The following is a 27,256-nucleotide window of genomic DNA, read 5'->3' as shown; positions in this document are numbered from 1 at the left end:
GTGAAATTGTGACCTGAGCCAAAATCAAGAGTCAGACACTTAACTGACTGAGACACCAGGGTGCCCCAGGATGTTCATGTTCATAGCAAGGCCATATTAATACCTTCAAAGACCTCCAAGAACTGGAAAAACATGATGACAACTGCAAAATACATCAAAACAAAAATTCATTTTTCAAAATCTCACAAAACGTCTACGTATACTAGAAGCACCTTCTTTCTAGATTTTTCTGACTGCAAAAGTTTGGATTACTTCCTCGGATTTGAACCTCCCCTCTTCCTTTTCCTTTGGTGAGGTGGGGTGGGGGGCGGGGCTTGTCTTGCTGATGCCCCATCACTCCTCTTCAAGTGGGACAAGACTCCTTAACTTTAAAGATAAACCATGACATCAGGAAGAAAATCTCACCTGGAGTCTCCACCCGGCGATAGTGGTAGGGGTTAATGCACACCTCTTTCTGCTTGGATCCAAATGGGAACTCACAGCATTCCAGCGGCTTCAACTCGTGGTGAGACTGGAGATCAGGCCAGCGCCACACTCGGCAGTAAATGACGTGGGGCAACCCCTTGCGGTGGGACACCTGCAGCCGCCCATCCAGGGACCTGGGAATTGTAACGCATTTGCTGGGCTGCCCCGGGCAGCTGAGGGCCCTCTCCAGCTCATCCATGGCTCCTTTCTTCTTCTTTAATTTCTTTACTAAAGAGTCTACTGCCTTCTCTGCCCACTTTTCCTCTTCATCTCCTTGCTTCCAGCCTAGCAGTCTCTTCACTGCCGGGCTGGTGAAGGAGAAGAGGGAGCTGATGGGGGTGCTGGAGTGCATAAGAGGTGAACTGCAGGTGTCCAGTGCAAAGAGGACCTGGACAGATAGCCCTTTATTGCATGCAGGGCCTGAGGGAAGTATGCAGCAAGTAACTCTCCAGGGATGTCATAGGTACAAACTCTGCAGGGATGTCACAGGTACAAACTCTCCAGGGTTGTCACAGGTACAAACTCTCCAGGGATGTCATAGGTCTTCCTTTTCTTCTGGAAGTAACTGACCGATTCAGGCTGGGAACTGTGTTGACTTTCTGCTAGGTCCTAGAATAGGCTGGCCAAGTCTGAAAAACAAGAAAAAAACACTCCAATCAGCTTAATCAGGATACTTTTCAGAAAAAAATTAAAGGTTGGATATAAGGAAGAAAATACACTTCAAATGTTTTGGACTTGAAAACTCTTAGTCATCTTTGGCTCTTCCTTCTCCATTATCCCCTGACCCAACTCTTGGTGATTCTGCCTTCAAAATGTCTTCTAGAATTTGAAACTTCCTCTCCATTTCCACCAGTATCTGAGGCCTAGCCCACCTCACCATGCCTAGACTACTGCAACAGATTCTGAAGTGGCTCCTCTCTTCCAATTCGAATAATCCATTAAATCCCAAATATAAGTTTTACTGAGTCATTTTCCTATTTCAGAAATTACAGTGGCTCCTTAGTTTCCCAAGCATAAACTCCTCTGCCTAAATTTGAGAGCCTCTGTAATCTTTCCTCAACGTGCTCACACTTCTCCCTTTCTCAATTACAGTTTATGCAAGTAACCCATCTTCACTGATGAAAGAATATGTACATGGAATAAAAAAATTAGGACACTAATAACCTCACCATTTGTATATGTTCTTCCAAACGACTTTACAGGGACAGTGGTTCCCAAAGTGTGACCCAAGGACTCCTGCGAGTCCCAGAGTTCCTTTCAGAGAGCTGCAAGGCTCTCTCTTTTCCAACTACGTATCTGTGTGTGCAAGACTTTTCTTCATGTAATTCAACTTTAAAAATATATCACAACAGATTATATGCAGAAACGTAAGAGAATTCCAAGCGTCACCTATTAACCAGGCATTAAAGGGATTTGCAGAGATATAAAACAATAACACTCTTTCCAATAATTCTTTTTAAATACAGTTTTTTAAATAAAAATGTTTATGCTAATATATAATGGGTTTATCATTCTCTTTTAATGAATAATTAAGTATTTTTAAGTTTCTCACTCTTAATTTCAAAATGGTAAATATTTGATAGATATAAGACACATACACAAAGAACCTTTGGAGTTCTCAATAATTCTTAAGAGTAGAAAGAAGTCATAAGACCAAAAAAGTTTGGGAACTGCTTTTTTAGAAGTTACATATAGTAACGGTACATAAATGTGGACAGAAAAAGGTACTGCTGTCACATTTGTTATTCTGCCTGAAAATCAGCTGAATTCTTCTTCGCCCTGGCACCCAGAGGAGACATTCTTTCCCAGTTATTCAACATTCCCATTTAAATTTCCTGAGGCTGAACTATACTTCCTCCTCCATGAAATAGTTGGCTTAAACAAAACCCTCTCCCTCCTCCAGATTTTAGAAACCAGCTACCTTATTAACGTTTAAAGTGTCTGTTGGTAACATTTTGGAGCAAGCAAACTCTCAGTTTTCAAGAATCAATCTAGCTCAGCATCTCCAACAATCGCTTGTTTAGTATGAATTAAATATCATTTTCTCCTCCACTTCCCTGGAGGGAAAGCTGCACCTTTCTGAACACAATGATATAAACTTCTCCCAACGAAGGTGCTACATAAACCCCTGCTATTGTAATTATCAGGGGCCCCATGTGAGGAGGATGTCAGCCTGGTTACTCAAAAATTGATGAATTTAGTAAATTAAAGCAACACCTGCATCATTTTATTCCGTATATAGACTTACTTTAGCAGTGTATAGAGGTAAATGATGATGGAAAGGAGACTTGAGGGCTTTGATAGCTGGGTTTTTTCACTTGGAAGTTTGACTTACACCCGGTTTTATTTAGAAAGGTTGATTTTGTGGCTTAACGGTCATGAAATATAGTTAAGTCACTATGTTCTAGTTCTGTTTACTTAATCAAGACAGGCTGCCTTAAAGCAATGGTTGAAGAAGATTAGGAGCTTTAAAGAGAAGTAACATGATGCAGAATAATCTGAACCCCCAACAGGCTTTGAATTATGCTTAGTTTTACATGGGATTTCTATTAGTAAATTGTGAAATAAATATTTAAGTTTAGGTCAGTGACTGATAAAAGTTTTCTATAAAATGTTCCACAGAGTTAAACTAAATATACCCTTTAAAAAACGTTTGTTCCAGCAGACAAGTAACAGTTCTCTAAACCAGGGCTCATTGTTGTTTTAAACTATGTGTTCCTATCTACGAATGGCACTTGAAATCAACTTATTAGAACAAAACAGCTTTTGTAAAAACAACAAAATAGACTATAGTGCTGTGCAGCTAATGAAGGAAGAGTATTTTTTCGCTAAAACTTTCATTCAGAGGTGTATGTTCTGTGTGACAGATGGACATGAGGTCACAATGGAATTTGCAATGCACAATGTAATGTCATTTGGTATTGTGGGTTACAATCAAAAAAGATTGAAAAGCACTACCTTTAAGCCATAGAGTTCCTCAAGCCATGTCTGTTTGAGGTTCACCTTGATAAGTGACTTGCCAGGGCCACTATCCCTCCTCATCCCTTGGGAAAACACCGACTGGTCAGAAACCTAAGGTCCAAGGAACCCTGCCTCTACAGTCTGATCTCACTGCCACATTCTGAATCTATATAATGGTCTCACAGTGGCTCTTTATAGCTCTAAGACCCAGCTCCCATCGCATTACACAGAGGCTCTTGCATTGAGGGAGGCCCCAAAAAGTCAAATTTAGAATTTCAGAGTATTTAGCACTAAATTTGTAATAGGAGCCTCCAGGCAGGGAAGGAAAGAGGATAGAAAATATCAAAAAGTTAAGGTTTAATAAAGCTGGCTGGTGGGTACACAGATGTTCAAAATAATATTCTCTACACTTGTTCTTTGTTTTGATACGTTTTTTAATAGAACAAGTAAGTTTAAAAAGTGAATCAGACTTGGAATCTCACTAACATTAAGGCCTCAGTTCCTATTTGTCCAGGGGAACCATTGAAGGTTCATTAAGGCCATTCCATTCTCACTCATATAAAGTCTTTGCCACCAAAGGAACAAAGGGCCCCTTGTTTATCTCCAGCTGGTCATCACTCTGACATCAATAGTGCACCCCCCCTTCCCCCCATGCAAGCTTGTTTAGTAGTGTCAACCTGGCTCAGAACAGCTTTCCACTGTCAGATAATTTAAATGCCCTTAGACTATCTGCTCAAACTGAGCACAACCTCCTCAAGTAGCACTGCCCAGGCCCATCATCATCATTAAAACAGAGCACTCCCAGGGAGGTTATTAAAACAGTTTCACAAATAGGAGGGGGGTTGTTAATACCGCTATAGTTAGTTACTCTATTCCTATAAAATACAAAGAAGGATAAAGCCATCTTTATAGTCTGTAAAGATGAATGTATGTGAAGTATTTATAAACAAAAACCTGACCAGACAATTTCCACAAAATCTAACAAGAGCTATGGAAGAGAGATGCCAGGCGGTACAGGGGGAGGAGTCTCTGGCCCAACTTTGGGGGTTCTGGAAGGATTTTGGAGATGATTGCTGAGCTGCCCTTAGAAGGATGTAGGTCACAGTTAAAAAAACAAACTAACTTGGCAGATTAGGATGATTTTCTAGTAATTCTTTTTGTGGTTAAATTCTCACTTTCCTAAGACAACTGTCTATCCCTTGTCACAAACCAACCATGTGAGCTTTGGCAAGTCATGTGGTCTCTCTGGCCCCCCTCATTTCCTCATCTGCAGATCAAGGGGGGCTCACCCTCAAAGTAGGCTCTGCCTGGGCAATAGTTCCATGACTCCATGGCTGTCGGCTGTAACCTGCCACATGGGACTGTGTGACTCCTTCAACTGCTGCCAACACGACATTACTACCCTAGTCTACTCCTGGGGTAGCACAGCCTGAGAATGAAGCCTTCACTCATGAAGCTATATTGCACAGAGCAGAGCAAAACAATTTTTTCCACTGTTGTCAAATTGACCCTCTTTATAGCAAATGTCATGTACCAACACAGCATGATTTCCACTCTTCTCTCCATACTTTTGTTTCTTTCTAGCATTGTCTTTATTACCATGAAGGAACCAGAGTGAAAACATATGCTTGGGGGGCGCCTGGGTGGCTCAGTTGGTTAAGCGGCCGACTTCGCCTGAGGCCATGATCTCGCGGTCTGTGAGTTCGAGCCCCGCGTCGGGCTCTGTGCTGACAGCTCAGAGCCTGGAGCCCGTTTCAGATTCTGTGTCTCCCTCTCTCTGACCCTCCCCTGTTCATGCTCTGTCTCTCCCTCTCTCAAAAATAAATAAAACGTTAAAAAAAAATTAAAAAAAAAAGAAAACATATGCTTGGTATTACTGTGTTTGACATTACATGCAGTGCCTTCAGTCAAAGCCCTCATCACCCCAGACCTCCACAAATGTTATCTGCTGGCCATTACAGCTTGCCTTCTGTAGGCAGAAGGACAAAAGCACAGCTCATCCCTCCTCTGGCTCACTCGTGGTCCACTTCACATACAGCACAAAACAGTATTTCCTTTTTTTTTTAATTAAAAAAAGAATTTTTTTAATGTTTATTTATTTTTGAGAGACAGACAGAGTATGAGTGGGGAGGGGCAGAGAGAGAGGGAGACACAGAATCCAAAGCAGGTTCCAGGCTCCGAGCTGTCAGCACAGAGCCCGACGTGCGGCTTGAACTCACGGACCGCAAGATCATGACCGGAGCCGAAGTCAGACACTCAACCAACTGAGCCACCCAGGTGCCCCACAAAACAGTACTTTCTTTTTTGGGCATCTGAATTTTACAATAAACTTCAACTGAGTAAGCAAAAAAACCCCTCATTTTCAAGTTTTTAAAATAAACAGGACCACTTAAAAGAAGAGCAGAGCTGACCACAAGCATATACACTATGATTTAACTACCTAATTCCACCCTAAATTCCAATTTGTCAGGCTGTACAAAAGTTTGGGAGATAGGAACGTTTCATTTTTAAGTTGTTGGTTTAAATCAAACTCCTGTTAGCAGTTACTCAAGATTATTTTTCCTTACTGTCCTCCTTGGAAGATTCAATTGGTGATTTTAATCCTGATGAGAACAAAATTTAAAAAATACCATTTATGATGAATATGTTGGCTATCTGCCCTGGAGCATGCCAAAGCATTGCACACACAGAACTTCTGAGCAACACTCCAGGGGCACTGCTTCCTTGTCAGTGTGTCCAAGAAAAGTCAACATCACCAACCACGCTGTATGCCAGCCAGCCTAGGGGATCAGATAGCATTTGCCCATTCTGCAAGGGCCCACTCCAGAAACACTCACCACGTTGAGACATAATTGTTTCATTATTTTTGTTTTTTAATTTTTCAATCTTATCAATTTTGACCCTCTAATCCATAGTATCCCTACAGTATCCCTATTTTTTTTTTTTTTTCAAGGTTTATTTATTTTTGGGACAGAGAGAGACAGAGCATGAACGGGGGAGGGGCAGAGAGAGAGGGAGACACAGAATCGGAAACAGGCTCCAGGCTCTGAGCCATCAGCCCAGAGCCCGACGCGGGGCTCGAACTCACGGACTGCGAGATCGTGACCTGGCTGAAGTCGGACGCTTAACCGACTGCGCCACCCAGGCGCCCCCAGTATCCCTATTTTTATAGCACTTTTGTATACCAGTAATTAATATGGCAATAACAAGTGTCTTAAAGTTAAAAACAGATCCAAAAAAATGTCTACCTAGAAAATAGTTGGCTATTATTACCCCTATTGGCACATATATATCATGTCTTATTACTGCATACACTTGGAGAGAAACCAAGCTTAAAACACACACACACACGCGCGCAATGTGTATTTCACTTGAACTAGTCTGTCATCCCTATGTGTTTCAAATGAGTGGTAATTACAAGTTTGCATTGTAAGGGATAAATACCCCATACATGTACCAGTTTAGTGTCACTGGATAAACATGTCAGTTGTGTAAACATGGAAATGGTATCATAATTTCATACTCTGGGAAAGACGCTTTTCTAGCTGTATTCAGAGCTTCCCTACAAATCTGTGAAAGGGCAGTTCCTGTTCATAGTTTGCCAGTGAGCATCTTCTTGCAGGGTAGAGTGTCTTCTGACCACAGTGAAACAGGAAGATGACAGAGATGCATCTTTATAACAGAGGCTCTACTCAAGAGGGCCATGGTGGGATTTCAGGTCATCTATTAGACATCTGAACTGTCTGCTCATTTTGGGTGACTGCATATATGGATTTTTCTAGGAAGACAGTCCATAGGTATTTTTCTTAAAATTATTAAAAGAATCTCTGACCTATGAACACTTACAAAAAAAAAAAAGCAATGAATTAGAAGAAACTGGAAAGAAGGGGAAAGAAGTAAGAGAAGGGGTAGAAGCTGAAGAGATAAAGAGAATTACTAATTATTCTAACTGACTAAAACAAAGGAGAGTCTTAAGAAAGACTAGGGTCAGAAGATTCTGGAAAGATGGTGGCGTATGAAGCACCAGAAATCTGTCTCTCCATCTAGACAATGATTGCACTGGCAGGATCTGTATAATGTAACTAGGCTGGAAATCTAGAGTCAGTTGAATGCTTAGATGGTAAATGTGGCTAGTTTTGGCCAATTTCAGTTCTTAGCCCATTAGCAGCCACTTATCCCCTACCCCTTGGCAGGCAGCTGTGCATGTGTCCCTGCAGCACCTTGCAATCACTTCGCCAGGATCCAGGGAAGACGAAAAGGACCCTGTCCTCCAAACATCAGGGATCTGTGCTCTGAGCACCAATTGTTGTTTCTGATCACTGAGGTGTCAATGGGAGGGTAGCCACTGTAGTTGCACTCTCCCCAGTGTTTCAGGTCTTTCCTTCTCTGGCTAAAGTGACTTCAAGGGTGTTTCAATAGGGCCAGCACCCTTCCCCCATCCCTTTTATTTTTCTCTTTTTATTCTTGTGGGAGCTAGACATTAAAGACTAGGACACTCAAAAGCAACTGCATACGTGGGGAAAATTAGAAAGTGACTATGCATATCTAGGGAAAGGAGCAGGCTCAGAGAAGACTTGAGAAGACCTTGAGTTTACACCTCAGGCTGATCCTTGGCACAGAAACAGCCTACAACATTAAAACAAAACACAACAAAACAAAAACAGCCCAAAAGCAATAACAAAATCCAGCATTCTCCTGGCAAAGGGAGAGAATCTGATTTCCAGATTTGCCACATTATCAGATTGAGATGTTTGGGTTTCAACAATAAATCAGAGGCATACAGAGAAATGGACAAGTATGACCCATTCACTTTAAAACAGAAATGAAAAATTCATTAGAGGGTTGCAAAGTGGGCCACTGATATTCAAAGCGCTCAAAGGTAAAAACTATTAACCAAGAATCCTATATCAGGAAAACCTGTCCTTCAAGGGCGAGAGAGGAATTAAGACATTTCCAATATACAAAAAGCTAAGGGAGTTCATTACCACTAGATGTGTCCTGGAAGTAAACGAAATGAAATGATCAAAGGATTCTTGCAGTGTGAAACAAAGGACACTAGACACTAACTTGAAGCTGTATGAAGAAATAAAGATCTAAATAAAGGTAAATACATGGGCAATTATAAAAGCTAGAATTTCTATAATAAAGGCTTGCAATCCACTTTTTGTTTTCTACAGGATTTAAGAGATTAACGTATTTTTTAAAAAATTATTAGTCTAAAAGCTAGTACTATTGTAACCCTGGTTTGCAACTCTTTATGTTGTTTTCTATATAACTTAAGAGGCTGATGCATTTAGGAGAGCCTGAGTGGCTCAGTCAGTAGAGCATGTGCGTCTTGATCTCGGGGTTATGAGTTTGAGCCCTATGTTGGGTGTGGAGATTACTTAAAAAACAAAATAAAATCTTTAAAAAAAGAGAGACTGATGAATTTAAAATAATTATTATAGTTTATGTTTTGAGGCATACAATGTATAAAGATGCAATTCTGTGACATCAACAACTGAAAGGGATGGGGCTGGAGCAGTGAAAAAGCAGTTTTATACGTTATTGAAGTTAGCCTGGCATAAATTCAAATTGGAGTGTTATAACTTCAAGATGTTTAAAATAATTCCAATGATAACCAAAAATAAAACAGCTAAGGAATATACACAAAAGGAAATGAGACAGGAATTTGAATGTTTCACTTGACATAAAAAACTTAACACAAAAGAAGTAGTGCAGGAAATGAGGGACCAAACAAAGCTATCAGGCATATAGAAAACAAATAGCAAAATGGCAGAAGTCTCTCATTATCATTACTTTAACTGTAAACTGTAAATGGATTAAACTCTCCAACCAAAAGATAGAGATTGGCAGAAGAACAGAGAATAAACACGATCCAACTATATTTTGTCTAAAAAAAGACTCAAATCACTTTGGATCCGAAGACACAAATAGACTGAAAATGAAAAGATGATAAAGGCTATTTCATGGAAACAGCAACCAAAAGAGAATGGGAATAACTGTACTAATATCAGACTAAGTAGACTTTAACCAAAAAAGTTTATAAAAGATAAACAAGAACTTTATATAATTAATAAAAAGCTCAATACAGGGGTGCCTGGGTGGTTTAGTCAATTAAGTGTGTGACTCTTGGTTTTGGCTCAGGTCATGATCTCATGGTTTGTAAATTCAAGTTCCATGTCAGGCTGACGGCACAAAGCCTGCTTGGGATTCTCTCTCTCTCCCTCTGCCCTTCCCCTGCTCACTCCTCTCTCTTTCAAAATAAATAAATAACCTAAATTTTTTTTTAAAAAATGATCGATATGGCAAGAACATATAATAAGTATAACCATTTATACCTATAAAGGCAGACCAGCAAAATGTATGAAGCAAAACCTGATAGAATTGAAGGGAGAATGAGAGAGTGCCACAGTAACACTTGGAGACATTAATACCCGCCCCCACCCAGTTTCAATAATGGACAGAACGACCACAGACTCAATGCAATCCTGACCGAAATCCCAAAGAAGTTGTTTGCAGAAATAGAAAACTCATCCTAGAATTCATACTGAATTTCAAGGATGAGAATCTCAAGGCTATCTCTTGGATAGCCAGAATAATCTTGAAAAAGAAGAACAAAGCTGGAGGCCTCACCCTTCCGGATTTCAAAATTTACTACAGAGCTACTCAAGCCAAGGCATTGTGGTACAGGCACAAAGACAGACATACTGGCCAATGGAATAGAATGGAGAGTCCAGGAATAAATCCTTGCATATATGGTCAAATAATTTTTGACAAAGATGCCAAGACCATTCAACGGGAAAGGACAACCTTACAAACAAATTGTGCTGGGAAAATTGAATATCCACACGCAAAAGAAGGAAGTTGGACCTTTATCTAAGACTACATTCAGAAATCAACATGAAATGGATCAAGACTTAAATGCAAGACCTAAAACCATTAGCAACTTTTAGAAGAAAACATAGGGCAAAAAAATGCAGGACACTGGATTTGGCAATGACTTCTTGGACGTGACACCAAGGCACAGGCAAACGAAGAAAAAAAAAATACACAAACTACACTTCACGAAAATTTAAAAATGCTGTACATCAAAAGACACTATCAACAGAATAAAAAGGCAACCCACAGAATGAGAGAAAGTATTTGGAAATATGCCTGATAAGGGATTAATATCCAGAATATATAAAACTCAACAGAAATCCAAACAACCTGATTAAAAAATGGACAAAAGACTTGAACATACATTTCTCTAAAGAAGAGATACATGCCCAATAAGCACCTTAAAAGATGTTGAACATCACTAATCATTAGGGAAATGCAAGCCATAACTACAATAAGATACCACCTCACATCCATTAGGACAGCTACTATTAAAAAAAAAAGAAAGAAAGGAAAGAAGAGATAGTGTTGCGAATGCAGATAATTCAGAGAACTCAGAACACTTGTGCACTGCTGGTGAGAATGTAAAATGGTACAGCCACTGTGGAAAACAGTATAGCAATTTCTCAAAAATTTTATTTATTTTTTAAATGTTTTTTAATGTTTATTTATTTTTGAGAGAGAGAGAGAATGAGCGGGGTAGGGGCAGAGAGAGAGGGAGATGGAGGATCCGAAGCAGGCTCCATTCTGACAGCAAGAGAGCTCAATGTGGGCTTGAACTCATGAACCGTTGAGATCATGACCTGAGCCAAAGTCAGATGATTAACCGACGGAGCCACCCAGGTACCCCTCAAAAACTTTTAAGTAGAATTATCATATGATCCAGCAAGTCCATTTCTGGATATATACTTCAAAAAAACGGAAATCATGGGGCGCCTGGGTGGCTCCGTCGGTTGTGTCCGACTTCGGCTCAGGTCACGATCTCGCGGTCCGTGAGTTCGAGCCTCGCGTTGGGCTCTGTGCTGATAGCTCAGAGCCTGAAGCCTGTTTCAGATTCTGTGTCTCCTTCTCTCTGACCCTCCCCCATTCATGCTCTGTCTCTCTCTGTCTCAAAAATAAATAAATGTTAAAAAAAATTTTTTTAAATGGAAATCAGATATTTGAACAGATAATTGTAAACCAACGTTCACAGCAGCATTATTCACAAAAACCAAAAGATGGAAACAACCCAAATGTCCATTAACAGAAAAATGGATACATAAATACTATTCCATTGCACATAATGAAATATTACCCAACCTTTAAAAGGAAAGAAATTGGGGAACCTGAATAGCTCAGTCGGTTAAGCACCCAACTCTTGATTTTCGATCAGGTCATGATCTCACAGTCATGAGATTGAGCCCTGCATCGGGCTCCCCACTGGGCATGGAGCCTGTTTACGATTCTCTCTCTCTCCCCCCCCTCCCTCTGCCCTTCCCCTGCTCATTTCCTCTAAATAAATAAATAAATAGAAATAATTCTAAGACATGCTATAAGATAAATGAATCTCAAAGACAATATGCAGAATGAAGTAAGTCACACACAAAAGGGCAAATATTATATGAATCCATTTATTTGAATAGTGGTTGCCAGAGGCTGGGGTAGGGGGGGGACAGTGGGGAGAGGTGGCAAGTTATTCTAATGTGTATAGAAATTTTAATTTTACAAAATGAAAAGAGTTACAGAGGTGAATAATGGTGATGGTTGCACAGCAATATGAACATTACAACGATGTACATTATGAATGTATTTGATACCTCCGAATTATTCACTTAAAAATGGTTAATAGGGTAAATTTTATGATACTGCATAAATTTTATGATTACTGCAATAATTTTTTAAAAGACTAGCGTTCATGGAAATAATAAAAACAAAGCGGAAGTAAGAAAGGCTTATGGCTAACATGTACTGAGTATTATGGTAGTAAGTTTTCACATGCATTTCTTCCCTGAATCACTGCACAGGCGTGCGTGGTTATTATAACTGCACTTTATATTTGAGAAAACTGAAGCACATCAAAATTAAGTAACTTCTCCAAGATCACACAAGTAGGAAGCAGTGGTACCCAAAGGAGATAGGAGGAAAGCAACAATAGGTGTCTCCCCGGCCATGCCGAGACTGGGAACAAGAGAGGACACGAACCCAAAGCTGAGTCTGAACTCTGTACTGAAATGGAGGATGATGAGAGAAGGGACATGCATGATAGGAAGGCAGGATTAAAGTCATCCGAGGTCTCTTCAATCTCCAAAATATTGTGATTCTAAAGGGACACCCAGTTCAAGTGAAGGACTGGCTTTCTGTTGCAAAGGAACAATTTCTGTACCTGAAGGATAAATCAGAACCAAGCTTCATTTGTTACTCAGCAGTCAATCATCTGTGTATTTCAACAAAAATACCTACCATCAGTGCTTACTTTGTGCCAGGCACTGCCTAGTGGTGAACAAAGCACACATGGTCCTTGCCTTCACAGAGCTTAGAATCTTCTCTGAATATTAAAGCAAATGTTAACAAACCATAAAGTACTATGCAGGAAATGTGCATAGTTTCTAGTGTTGAGACAGAGAAAAGCAGGGGCAAGAGATCTCCTTGGACCTACTGGGGAAGACTTCACTGAGGATGTAACAATTAAACTGAGAGGAAGAGGAAGTGCCAGCCTGTCCACAAGCTGTGGGGTGAGAACTCCAGGCAAAAGCTCTAAGAGGGTGGCATAGCCTCGGGGAGAACTTGGTGCCCTTGGGAAACTGAAGGGAAGCCTGTGTGGCCAAGGAGGAGTGGGCAAGGAGGTACACAGCTAGAGGTGAGGCTGGAGGTGAGGACTGGAGACAGCTGTGCTGGACCTTGAAAGCAACATATGGAAAACTGGTTTTATTTTAAGTGCAAAGGGAAGACTTTGAATGGATTTAAAAAACAATTAAGTTTAGTGAACTCATGTATTTTTCAATGATCACAACAGTTCGTATGGAGAATAAATCAGAGAGGAGAGAAAGCGGGGAAACCAACTAGAAGATGCTGTAAAGTTCATGTGAGAGACTGTGGGAGCCCTCACAGGGGCGGTAGCTGTGGAGGAAGGTGGGTCAGTGGACTACTGTTTTGTTGCTTTGTTTTGTTTTAAGAATGGGCTTCTAAAGAGCATATTACAGATTAAGAAGAATTAATCAGTACAAAGAGAACATTCATGTTGCAAAGGATAGGAAGTGGAACAGCCTACGAACGGAAAGAGGAGAGAAAGAGGGTAGTGCAGGCCTGTCCATCTGGTCACAGCAAGAATGAGAGTATTCCCTCCAAAAGATCTGATGTCTTGATGAAGTCTGAGTACGACTGGAGGGGCAGGGGTGAGAGATTTGAGAAGCAAGGAAAAGATAGGAAGTAGGGAGAGGGTGGGAAGGCAGGAGCGTGTTCTGAATTATGGGATAAAAAACAAAAGGCAAATCCCATAGAGCATGATTGACAACAAAACCCTTGGAGGGTCCCACTCTGAGGAACTTCAGGAAAAACTAGACATACTCTTGGAAAATGAACATTGCTCCCTTCTAAGTCCAAAAACCTGGCTCCTCCACCACTGGGCTCTTTCCCCTTAATGACAAGAGGAAATGACCAGAGCTGGAAAAAGAAGCAGGACAGCCAAGCTGGTGCTTGGGCACTTATCCCTAAGAGGCACAAAAATATCACTACAGTAAACTCTCAAAATATAAGTTGGGCACGTTCCTATTAAAGTAGGCAGTGCCCTTAGGCGGGGAAAAAAAAATAACACCTCTAAATGTTTTTTTGTGACGCACATGCACTCAGCCCTCAGAAGTTAGGAAAGACGGAAGAAATTCTGATGGTGATACACAGTATTTGTGTTCCATACAAAAAAATGTGATTAACTTGATTGTCTTTTAAACACTTTAATATGATAGCTTAGAGGAAGGGGCCAGAGATAAATACTTTCATTACTCTGAAAGGCTGCACATGAAACTGACAACATTCATTGTTTTCGGGAAAGAACTAATGGTGCCTGGAGAGAACAGGGAAAGACATGTTACTTCTGTACTTTTTTTGTATAAACTGAAAATTACCTCCAGAGTCAGAAAGACCCCAACAGAAAACTGGTAAGTGCACTCTAGAAAAGTGGAAAGGATTTTGCCCACTTATTGCAAGCACTGATTTTTCATGCTTGAATGTTAATTAAGATTATTTTCCCCACCCTTCCTCAACTCATTTTTTTTTGTTTTTGTTTTTTTTAAATGTTATTTATTTATTTATTTATTTAGAGAGTGCAGGGTAGGGACAGAGAGAGAGGGAGAGACAGAATCCCAAATAGGCTCCATGCTGTCAGCGCAGTACCCAATGCGGGGCTCAAACTCACAAACTGTGAGATCACGGCCTGAGCCCAAATCAAAAGTTGGACACTTAACTGACTGAGCCACTCAGGGCCCCCTCTCAACACATTTTGAAGAAGTACATATAATTAGTCTCTCTGAGTACTAATAGTACTCACATATCTTGGTTCATCTCTTGTTAAAACTATGGGAAGACTGGATTTCCCACATCTGTTCTGAAAGTGGTCTGCCATCACTCTAAAATGTGGTTCCAAGTTCCCTTCGCTCCCAAGATAAGTCTTGCATTCCTAGTTAGCCAGTAGGTAGCAACAATCTTACACACAGGAATGAGCTGTTTCACTCATCAAGAGCTCTCACTTGTCCTAAAACTTTAACTGCATACCCAGAATTCAGCAGAGAGCCAGGATTATAAAAACAAAGTAGGCCTTTACTCACAGTGGGACCCAAACAGGTTGCAAAAAGGTAGACTGTTACTTAGAGCCTATTCTCAATTTATACCTAATTCTAGCATGGTTTATTATTTGCATTAGAGTGCTTTGATTGAAATTTCACTAGGCACAAATGTATACTGTCATATTACTGACAGTGCAATTCTTTCTTCTCTCTATATTTGTAACTTAAAAAAAATTTTTTTTAATGTTTAATTATTTTTGAGAGACAGAGAGAGAGGGAATGAGCAGGGGAGGGGCATAGAGAGAGGGAGACAGCATCTGAAGCAGGCTTCAGGCTCTGAGCTATCAGCACAGAGCCGGATGTGGGGCTCGAACCCATGAGCCATGAGATCATAAGCTGAGCCAAAGTCGGAAGCTTAATTGACGGAGCCACCCAGGCGCCTGGATATATTTGTAACTCTTAATGTGTTTATAAAACACTCCACATTCTCAAAGAGAATAAGGATCACAGCCAACTATTTCAGCATGCATGACTTATCAATTACAAATTGAAGATCCTTAAATCTATTTTTACTGAATTGTTTATAAACTGGCAAATAACTGCTGCCCTTTAAAAAAAAAATTAAACTTTTCTGTACCTTAGCAACCTCAGAAAGAATAAACCAGATCTTAAGCAACACAAGGCATCTTAAAGGTGTCCTTACTCCAAGCAATCCTGACCCATGAAAATCTGGGATTACCACAAATATAAATTTGAGAGAGACTATTCGTCCTACAAAATGAGCTATGATAAATGTAAAAGTATTATTCAATTTACAAAAGTCTGATCGTATGCAGCTTTTTCAGGAATAAATATCCTTCCATTTCATAAGTATTTACCAAGTTCTTTATGTTGCAGTTCCCAGTTAACTGCTAAACTTCACAAAGTTTACTCTTAAAGGTATCTGATTCTTTGGTCAGAAACAATCTAGACTCTTTAGTTTAATTAAGAGAATTCATTTTACCTACTTCTAAAATTCAATTCTAATTTAAAACAATGTAAGGGGCGCCTGAGTGGCTCAGTCAGTTAAGCATCCAGCTCTTGAGTTTGGCTCAGGTCATGATCTCATGGTTTGTGAGATCGAGCACCACGTTGGGCTCTCCACTAACAGTGCGGAGCCTGCTTGGATTCTCTCTCTCCCTCTCTCTGCCCCTCTCCCCATGCTCTCTCTCAAAATAAATAAACATTTAAAAAAATATATTCTGCCCATCTTATCTAAATGTTTTTGTTGGGCAATAATGAATACCCTTGTTAACAAACTGCAGAACAAATCAGTTTGCCCTTCAAAACTCTTTGCCCTTCAAAACACCAAACCTTAAAACTTTTAAGAATTTTATAACTGGTCCAGCCTTTTTGTAAGCAATACATTATTTTACTGATGTAGTCAATAAGCCACTTTTTAAAAATGTTCCCAGCATGTCTTTCAGAAAACCAGTAACAATTCTAAATATCAGATGATAACCATGTAGAACAGCTTAGCTGAATTTTGGGAAAGGGATATTTTCCCTTAAAAACAAAACAAAACAAAACAAAAAAAACTCACGTGTTTTAAAATTGGTTTTGTAGGTAATGAGGTATATTCCCACCTTCCCATTGTTCTAAAGTCACCTCAGGACAGCTTGGATGTCACTTTTTTTAACCCTGAATAGTGTTTGGGAACAACAGAAACAAGCTTCCCTTCAACAAATACAAACTTTCATTCTCATATTCTCTCTCCCCACCCTCCCTCTCTCTTTCTTCATACCCCCTCCTCCATCCATCACTGCCTCCCTCCTTCCCTCCCTCTTTCTCTCCATAAATGTAGTTCAGCCCAAATATGGGAAATGTGATCTGGTGGCACAGTAGGGACACTACATCACAACCATATCACACAGAGGACAGAAACATGGCTTTTCACAACTTTCCCTACTTTTTCATTCAGAACATCTCATATGTCAATGCACAAGTAATGTATAATGAGGCACATGAAAAAAAAATTTTAATGTTTATTTTTGAGAGAGGCAGAGAGAGCATGAGTGGGTGGGGGGGAGAGAAAGAAAGGGAGAGAGAGAGAGGGAGAGAGAGAGGATCCTAAGCAAGTTCTGAGCTGTCAGCACAGAACTTGATGCAGGGCTCGAACCCATGAACCATGAGATCATGACCTGAGCCGAAGTCAGATGCTTAACCGACTGAGCCACCCAGGCGCCCCCTCAAAAAAAAATTTTTTTTTCTTAATGTTTTTATTTTTGAGACAGAGAGAGACAGAGCATGAGCAGGGAAGGGGCAGAGAGAGAGGGAGACACAGAATCGGAAGCAGGCTCCAGGCTCTGAGCCATCAGCACGGAGCCTGATGCGGGGCTCGAACCCACAGACTATGAGATCATGACCTGAGCCGAAGTTGGACGCTCAACCGACTGAGCCACCCAGGCACCCCTCAAAAAAATTTTTTTAATTAACTTCCATAACTCCAGCTTATAATTATGGTAAACACAAGAAATGGCCTTTTACTTTTCTTCTTTCTCGCTTTGGTCCTCTGAGAAATACAAATCTACAGAAGAATGAACGGTCACATACCTGCTACTACCAAAAACATTTTACTACCCTTCCTTGTGTTCAGGTACACTACAAAAAGTAGGAATTATTTCTAAAAAGCCCTTAAAAGTATCCTTTGGGAAGTCATCCTGAGGTGATTCTCAAAATTTTTAGATTCAGTCTCCACCATGCTACTGGGTGCTGTGCTGTGTGCTACAGTAGCTTCCCAGGTCAAACATCTTCATTACTCAAGGAATTAAAAGAATTTTAAGTCAGGACACAATGCCATTAAACTGCTTCAAAATATTTAGTCTTCAAAATGTAATAAAGGATACCTGCTGGGCTAGCTTTGACTTTACTAAATGGTTTATGGGAGCGTATTGTTTTGTTTTGTTTTATTTTATGTTTATTTTAAACATAGGTGACAACAGTAATTTCATCACACAGAGTCTGAAACCCTGGCCTGGCCCAGCCCAGAAGCAATGTGTTTTCTTCATTGTACAGGTCTGGGGAGACCCACAATCTGTCACTGACACCCAAAGGACTGTTCCCCTGTTCCCTAGACCTGAACTGGATGGACTTCTGTGCATGAACTTGAGCTGCTCCAACTTGTTACATTTTCTCCAGTCTGCAAATGCAGACAGGTTAACTGAGGACATGATACCTACTAGAGTCCTAGTATTTCTGAGGGTAAATTCATCAACTCCTTCTACACTGCGTCACATCTGCTCACTGCTACTCTCCCATTGTGCAAGCAAGTGCTCTTTAGATGTACAGCGTGGACTCCTACTGCTGAGAAAGCATTCCAGAATCTAAAAAAACAAAAAACTGAACCTGTGCCGGAGTAAACGTGAGCTTGTCCATTGTAATGAGCTCCGTATATGCTCAAGCCAGAAAAACACCCGAAAGAATGACAAAGTGCAAGACCATGCTGGAAAAATTTTTGTCCGTGATGATGACAATTTTGTTGAAATATATACAGAATAGCATTATTGGGTGACCAGGCTTGATTGTACCACTGACTTGAAAGATGAAGCTGGAGGGAAGCTGGAGCCACCTACGTCAGACAGGCATAAGAAAAGTGCCTTGCAAGGTTATGTTCGATCACCCATTAACCAAGAGGATAGCCATGAACAATGAAGTTAATCATTGTGCAGAACAAAAATTCTTCCTATGTAGTTTAGTCACTATATCCAGACTAACAAGTGGATTTTTACATGCTATGGATTCATGAAACACAGCAGAAGCCAGGAGGGGATACACCAGCATACAGAAGCACTACCTTAGTAAGTGTAAAGAAAATATCAGGAAAGACAGTCTCCACCTTAAAAATGGTGGCAATGGGGCGCCTGGGTGGCTCGGTCGGTTAAGGGTCCGACTTCGGCTCAGGTCATGATCTCACGGTCCGTGAGTTCGAGCCCCGCGTCGGGCTCTGTGCTGACCGCTCAGAGCCTGGAGCCTGTTTCAGATTCTGTGTCTCCCTCTCTCTGTGCCCCTCCCCTGTTCATGCTCTGTCTCTCTCTGTCTCAAAAATAAATAAACGTTTAAAAAAAAATGGTGGCAAGACCTACAAAAATAAGCTAAGTAAAATTCTTACAAATCAGTCTAAGATTTAGGGCTGGGTCTATAAGGCCACATTTAAAAAAAAATTCAACCAAAACTTTTCATCAAACAGCCTGATTATATACATTTAACCAAACCTTTGAACTTTAAAATTGATATCACCAAATGTCCATAAAAATTTCAATGTTTCTGGAATGAAATGTGTCATACTACATCGAGGACAACATAGCTATTTTCTCAGTAAGTTTCAGGTTTACTTAGCAAGTAATTTCTCAGTAATGCTTAACTATAAAATAATCAAATGCCAAGCCACAACTGAGATAGATCAATAGTTGCTACTTGAGTAATAAAGCATACAGAATAACAAGGAAGATGTACATTTAAGCAAAGAAAATGTGAAGACCTCCCTAAGCAAGCTCTCAACTGAATACAGGATAACTCAGTGTTCTCCAGCCTTCCAGAAGTCTGGCATTTTATTCAGTAAGAAATTTTTAATTGTAAAATTAGAACGTATTTAAAAATAATTAATATATCTTCATTTGGTTTATTTTGTCTGACATAACAAGTGTTGATGAGAATGTGATTTGGTAGGAATAGACGGATTATACACTTCAGAAACACTTAGCCATCATTTTTTAAAGTTGAAATTTGCATTTCACAAGATCTAGCCAATTTCACAGCCCAGTATATATCCTAGACTAGTTTTCAATCCTTAGGGAGAAATAATTAATGCAATTTACTTATTTATTTACTGAGTTTATTGGGTCCTTATTAGTAATTTTTTTAAATGTTTATTTACTTTGAGAGAGGAGAGAGAGAGAGCACATGCACAAGTTGGGGAGGGATACAGGGAAAGAGGGAGAGAGAGAGAGAGAGAGAGAGAGGGAGAGAGAGGAACCCAGGCAGGCTCCACGCTGTTAGCACAGAGCCCAACTCGGGACTGATGTCACCCTGAGCCGAAATCAAGAGTCAGACATTTGACTGAGCCACCCAGATGCCCCCACATATTCTTTTTTATACACATATATCACATATTCTTTTGAAAGTATTAACTATTATATCATGAAATGTTTTAATCAATTTAAAACAAAATCTCAGAGGACATGTATAAAATGTTCCCTCTTATTAATTAACAATGATATCTCTCAGCAGAACAAAATTTAAGAACCAAAGTCTAATCAAAGCTTAAGAAAAAGAGGGGTGGGGCGCCTGGGTGGCTCAGTTGGTTGGGCATCTGATTTCAGGTCAGGTCATGATCTCGAGGTTCGTGACTTTGAGCCCTGCATCAGGTTCTCTGCTGTCGGCACAGAGCCCACTTAGGATCCTCTGCCCCCCTCTCTCTCTACCTCTCCCGCACTCACACACACACTCTTTCTCTCAAAAATAAACATTTTAAAAAAAGGTTTAAAAAAAAAAAGCAAAAACAGGGAGGGGTGCCTGGGTGGCTCAGTTGGTTAAACATCTGAGTCTTGATTCCACTTCAGGTCATGATCTCACAGTGCTCTGTGTGGGGCTCTGTACTGGGTGTAGAGCCTGCTTAAGATTCTCTCTTTCTGTCTCCTTCTGCCCAACTTGTTGAGTGGGCACTCATTCTTTCTGACTCAAGAAGAAAAAAGAAAGAAAGAAAGAAAGAAAGAAAGAAAGAAAGAAAGAAAGAAAGAAAGAAAGAAAGAAAGAGATTAAAAAAGGTTCTAATCTATAATCAGAAGGGCCTCAAAACAATGAATAAAAAGATTAAGAACAAGCATTTCTTAAGCATCCACTAAACACAAGTTATAAACTTACAAGCAACACATGGAACACTGAGTGAGCATCTAAGAGTTAATTATTTGTTATAGCCCTCCCTGGCCCTGTGTCTTCATTCACGCCTTTTCGACTTCCTGACCTCAATCTCCCCTCTTTGAAGTTCAGTGCCCTCCACAGAGCCCTCCTGATCCCCTGCCTGAATGTGATCTCTACAACTGTTCATGATGCACTATACCTCCCATATGTCACTTATCCCGTGTGGCCTCACACTGATTCAGGTCCTAGCAGAGAACTTCACCTCCTCTGAGGCTGTGGTCCCTTTTCACCTCTGCGTGAAGTCTCCCTGGAAATCTTGAGCCAACCCATTAAAAAGATGGCACTGCTCTAAGCCCTTGATACATTTACTACCCCATGAATCTCCTTGGCTGTGATTTATGATTGCTTTGTTTATGTCAATCTCTCTTTCACATTTGTGGCAATGATGGCTGCCTGTTTTCTCTCCATGATCTGGTAGTGAGGGACTCCAAACTGCCTAGCTGCCACCCACCCCATCTCCTGCAGTCAGTTTCAGCCAGCACTTGTTGGCATTAGGCCAGATTAACCAGCTAGGTCCCTCTACTGCTCCATCAACCTGAAGTCCTCAAATCCATGCCCTCCTCAGTGTCCCAGGTTATCCTTTGTCCAATGAGTCCCAATGCTCTACATCCATATATGTATCAACTATTCCTCTACTGTAAACAGTATCATAATTTTCTGGATATATATCCCTTACTAAAACGGGAAGTCCCATGAATCTCCGCATCTCTTAAAGGGTCTAACACAGATTTCTCAATCTCAGCACTATGGCATTTTTTCCCCTTTGATTTTAACAACAATTTGTGTGGCGGCTGGCCTGTCTATTATAGGATGGTTAGCAGCATCCCCGGCCTCTATCCACTATATGTCAGTAGCACACCCCATGCAAGTTGTGACAACCTAAAAATGTCACCAGATATTGTCAAGTGTCCCCTGGGGGGTAAAAATCACACTCTGTCTCAACATCACCACTGGTTTAACATCAATCATAATTCTGTTCAATAGTCACGAGATCTTGAAAAATTTAGATTTCGATTATTGTTGAATAAAAATGAAATAGAATTCCAGAGAAAGATGTGTTTACCATGAATTTAAATAATCAGAGGAAGCAGGTACCTATGTGGCTCAGTCAGTTGAGTGACCAACTTTGGCTCAGGTCACGATCTCACAGCTTGTGAGTTTGAGCCCCTCATCGGGCTCTGTGCTGACAGTTCAGAGCCTGGAGCCTGCTTCACATTCTGCATCTTCCTCTCTCTCTGCCCCTCCCCGACTCATACTCTGTCTCTCTCCCTCTTTCAAAAATAGACATTAAATTTTTTTTTAATTTATAAAAAAAACAATAAAGAAAGAAAATTTAGTGCTTTATTTTTGTTAAGTTATCCTAGGAAATGTTACCCTGTGCGGTTGTTTTTGCTGAAGATAATAGAAGGATTTGGATATTGGTTTCTGTACTCCACTGGAAAGAAATAGCATTTTCCTGGGCAGCTTGAAACTTTGTGATTTAGTGTTACTTTAAACCACCTTAACAAAAGCCAAAGGGCTCAGATAGGAGTTTTTGTCACGGAAAGAGAAGAATCACAGTTCTGTTTATATCAAAGAGTAATGCAGTTACAAAATAGATCTGAAATGATTTGTTTTTAAGTTGAAAAATATAAAAAAGAGAAAATTAACCTCTCCCTCATTCTCTCATTCCAGTCCTACCCACCCTGTTACCAATCCTGTGGACTGTTTACTTTCTAAACATATTTCAAAACCATCTCTTCCTCTCCATCCTGCTCACTTCCCTCCATCCCTCCCAAACCTCTTCCCCAACTCGCCAGGTTTCTAACACACATCTCAACTAACATTCTCACTTAAAAGATGTACAGAACTCCCTATAGCGTGTTTGCAAACGCTAAGAATTTCCCATCTTCTCTGATCTTCTCTGCCCTGTCCAGCCTTTCCTTCCTTCCTTCCTTCCTTCCTTCCTTCCTTCCTTCCTTCCTTCCTTCCTTCCTTTCTTTCTTTCTTTCTTTCTTTCTTTCTTTCTTTCTTTCTTTCTTTCTTTCTTTCTTTTTCTTTCTTCTTTCCTTCCTTCTTTCTTTAATTGGGATAGAAAGGGGGTTTTCTCACCTTGATTTAAAAAATAATATGGGGGGGTGCCTGGGTGGCTCAGTCAGTTGAGCGTCTGACTTCAGCTCAGGTCATGATCTCGTGGTGTGTGGGTTCGAGCCCCGCATCAGGCTCCGTGCTGATGGCTCAGAGCCTGGAGCCTGCTTCCGATTCTGTGTCTCCCTCTCTCTCTGCCCCTCCCCTGCTCATGCTCTGTCTCTCTCTCTCTGTCTCAAAAATAAATAAAAACATTAAAAAAAATAAAAATAAAATAATTTGTGTTCATGAAAAAAAAACACTTGAATATGAAAAAAGACAGCTCAAATAATCACTGTCTACCCACACAGAGATAATAATCCCTGTTAACATTGTTGTGGATTTTTAAACCTTTTTTTATAAATAAACATATTTTAAAATAGCATTAGTTCATAGATATGTCTTATATTCTTCCTATTTCAATGAATGATATTTTCATGTTATTAAATATTTTGTTTTTAAAGTTCTGTGGTAGAGTAATATTCAATTTTTAATTTTAATTCTAAGTTGCATTTTTACTTCACTTGCGGTCTAAGTTGCATTTTTACTTCACTTGCGGTACTCTCTTGTGCCATAGTTTGAAACAAAACAAAACAAAACAAAACAAAACCAACCAGATTTAGAGCACTCTCTGTACAGATTTTACAAGCTGGTTTTCTACAGTTCCAGAGTAATTGCTAAAACAAAACCAAAAACAAGACCTAGTTGCATTTTGCCTCTAGTCATACGTAAATCAGTCAAGTCACTTTACAGTTCTAATTACATCCGGTCCACATCAAGTTATTACTCCTCCAAAAATTAAAACATTATAGATAAGGTTAAATTTTATCTGATCATCAACCACAATCCCCAAATCCTCATGTACTTCTTGCTATGATTACTGTTACAAGTTTGAGCTTATTTTTAGGTATTTTACTCTGCATGTTCATCCATAGATAGATCCTTACAAAAAATTGTAGTATTAGTCTGTATTTTTTTAAATTATTTAATCAGAGGTGTCTGGATGGCTCAGTCATTTGAGCATCAGACTCTTGATTTTGGTTCAGGTCATTATCCCTGGGTCATGGTTGGAGCCCCAAGTCAGGCTCTGCACTGGGCACGGAGCCTGCTTAGGACTTTGTCTCTGTCTCTCTCTCTCTCTCTCTCTCTCTCTCTCTCACTTTCTCCCCCTCTACCTCTCTCCTCAAATCACATGCTCTCTCGCTCTAATATAAAATAAAAAATAAAAATATTTTATCATTTTGCAACTTGCTTAAGGTTATTTTCTATGTTAGTATAGTATAAATCTCCTTTATTCTTTTTAACTGCTGCACAGTATTCTATGTTATGACAAAGCCCTTTTCTGCTTAAGTTCAGCCTGCCATTCAAATGAGTCTACCACAATGCAAGAAATCTAAAATATATTCCTGTCTGTCTGTTTTAAATCTGGCATCAACTTAAGGAATGTGGGATATCTTGAGAAGAAGTTCTAAAATAATTTTTTTCCTAAATACTAAAAAAATGCAGAATTTGATAACCTGTTTTGATAACCTAACAGAATATCTATTTTTTTAATTTCTTTTTTTTAAATTTTTAATAAATGATAACAAAATAAAGCTAATATGTGATTGGTAAAAAAAGGTATACCACAATGCAGTTTCAGTTATAATTGCTCAGTTCATATAGAGCCTAAATTACAAAGAGCTATTTATCCAAAGTTCATTAGCGGGAACATCTGGGGGTGATAGAAATGTCCTAGGTCTTAATAAAAGTGTGGGTTACACAGATGTATACAACATAGTTAATTTTTGATCTACAGAGAAAGAAATTGAATATTTGAATTGCCTTATCTCTCTTAAACTGAACTCACAACTAAAAACTTTCCCTGGAAGAGACCACTTAGAAACATAGATATAAATATCCTTAACAAAATATAAGCAAATAACCTCCAGCAGTATTAAAAAGATTAATACCCATGTCCAAGTAGGATTTAACACAGAAATCCAAACTTGGCATTACATTTGAAAACAAATCAACATACTTCACCATATAAACAGAATAAAGGAAAAATACCACATTATTATCTTAATAAATGCTGAAAAAGCATTTGACAAGTCACTACCCATCCATGAGTTTTAAAAAATTATTAACTCCCAGCAAACTAGAAATAGAAGGAAATTTCCATAGTCTTTAAAGGACAGCCACAATAGCCTATACCTAACATCATAATTAGTGGTGAAACATCAAGTACTTTTCACTAAGATTGGAAACAAAGCAAGAAAATCCACCCACACAACTTCTATTCATCATTGTCCTGGTTAGTGCAATATAGCAAGGGGGAAAAAACAGCCATAATGCTTAGAAAAGAAGATGTAAAACTGTTTATATTCAAAACAACAGAAATAACAACAAAGAAAATCCTAGTGAATCTATTTTTGTAAAATTGAAACTAGTGAATTTAGCAAGTGGCAGGATAAAAGGTAAATGTGCAAAACCAATTCTATTCCTACTAAGTAGCAGCGAACAAGTGGAAAATGAAGTAAGTAAAAGCATTTACAATACTATCAAACCCCCCGAAATAGACTTAGGAATAAATTTAATTTAAAAAATGGGCAAGAACTCTATAATGAAAACTGCAAAACACTGCAGAAAGAAATTAAGCGAAGAGTTATATCAGGTTTATGAATTTATAGACTCAAAACTGTTAGGATTTCAGTTCTCCCCCAAATAAATCTGTAGACACTGTGCCATTTTGACAGGATTCGCAGTAGTATTTTTTTGTATAACTTGACTTGGTGATTTTGAAATCTATATGAAAAAGTAAAGATTTTAAAATATAAAAAAATCTTGACTCTTGGGACTAAGGGAGTAGGAAGAGTCCAGATTTCTTGGGCACATAGGTGATGGTATATCATTCATTCAAATGGCAAATTCAGGAGGAATTGAAGTCAGGGGTCGGATAGATGGCAATGAAGTCTATTTTGGATATACCGGCTTTCAAATGGTATGGTGGATAGACGTTCAGGAGAAGCACTGTTATCAAAGAGGAATTCAGTAGGCAGTTAGGTACAGGATCTGGAGCTCAGACGACAGGGCTGAAGCAAAGGGATTTAGTCCCAAGTTTATCAGCATCTTTAGGTGGGAAAGGAAATGACAGTGTGGGTGAAACTGTGTCGTATGGAAAAAGCAGAGCCAGAACAACACTTCCTTATATTATTATAATGGCCTTCGAACTGGTCTTCCTGTTTTTGCACTTGCTCCTCGTCTGTTCTTAACACAGGTCTGGTCGACCCTATTAAGACGAATCAATTTCATGATCCTTCTCTGCTCAAAACTCTCCAAAGGTTTTATTCACTCCAAATAAAAGTCTTTGCAGTGGTCTACAAGGCTCTGCAGTACTATATTCTCAACCTTGGTGGCACGTTAGAATGAGCCTTCCTTGAGCATCCACTTCCCTGATCTCTCTTCCTTCTACTGTCCCCTTTGCTTTCTCTACTTCTGCCACAACTGCCTCCTTACTTTGCCTTGAACATGCCAGGCATGTAACTACCCCAGAGCATTTCTGTTTCTGTAGTGTTCTTCCATCAGGTATGTGCGTGGCTGTCTACCTCACCCATCCCCTTCAGAAATTTACTCCTGTCATCTCAGCAAAGCCTTACCTGCCTTATTTATCTATCTATCTATCTATCTATCTATCTATCTATCTATCTATCTATTTATTTACTGCATCTATTTATTTATAATTTTTTATTTGCTTAATTTTTAATTCCAGGATAATTAACATACAATTTTATATTAGTTTCAGGTGTACAATATAATGATTCAACAATTCTATTCATGACTCATTGCTTATCAAGTTAAGTGTACTCTTTTTAAGTTTTTATTTTAATTCCAGTTAGTTAACATACAGGGCTATGTTACTCTCCTTCATTTTATTTTATTTTTTTTTTTAATTTTTTTTTTTAACGTTTATTTATTTTTGAGACAGAGAGAGACAGAGCATGAACGGGGGAGGGGCAGAGAGAGAGGGAGACACAGAATCAGAAGCAGGCTCCAGGCTCTGAGCCATTAGCCCAGAGCCCGACGCGGGGCTCGAACTCACAGACAGCGAGATTGTGACCTGAGCTGAAGTCGGACGCTTAACCGACTGAGCC

General features: G+C 39.6%; 1 protein-coding gene across 6 annotated transcripts in view; it reads right to left on the bottom strand.

Moving 5' to 3' along the window:
• Window positions 1–27,256, bottom strand: part of SMAD9 (SMAD family member 9) — a 74,686-nt gene that overhangs the window by 27,417 nt on the left and 20,013 nt on the right. For all 6 annotated transcript variants that reach the window (XR_015253630.1, XM_086713373.1, XM_086713362.1 and 3 more), the window contains one exon: window positions 406–1,094. Coding sequence is in view for 5 of the 6 variants with exons in the window: in XM_086713373.1 (XP_086569499.1) it covers window positions 406–817 (412 nt within the window). In the remaining variant the exon portion in view is untranslated. The remainder of the gene's footprint in view (window positions 1–405; window positions 1,095–27,256) is intronic.

This window comes from Puma concolor, chromosome A1 (genome assembly GCF_028749965.1).
Source record: "Puma concolor isolate L17-30 chromosome A1, mPumCon1.1.hap2, whole genome shotgun sequence".
Lineage (NCBI taxonomy): Eukaryota > Metazoa > Chordata > Mammalia > Carnivora > Felidae > Puma > Puma concolor.
The sequence above is the reverse complement of the archived record's forward strand: the minus strand, read 5'-3'. Positions and strand labels throughout refer to the sequence as shown.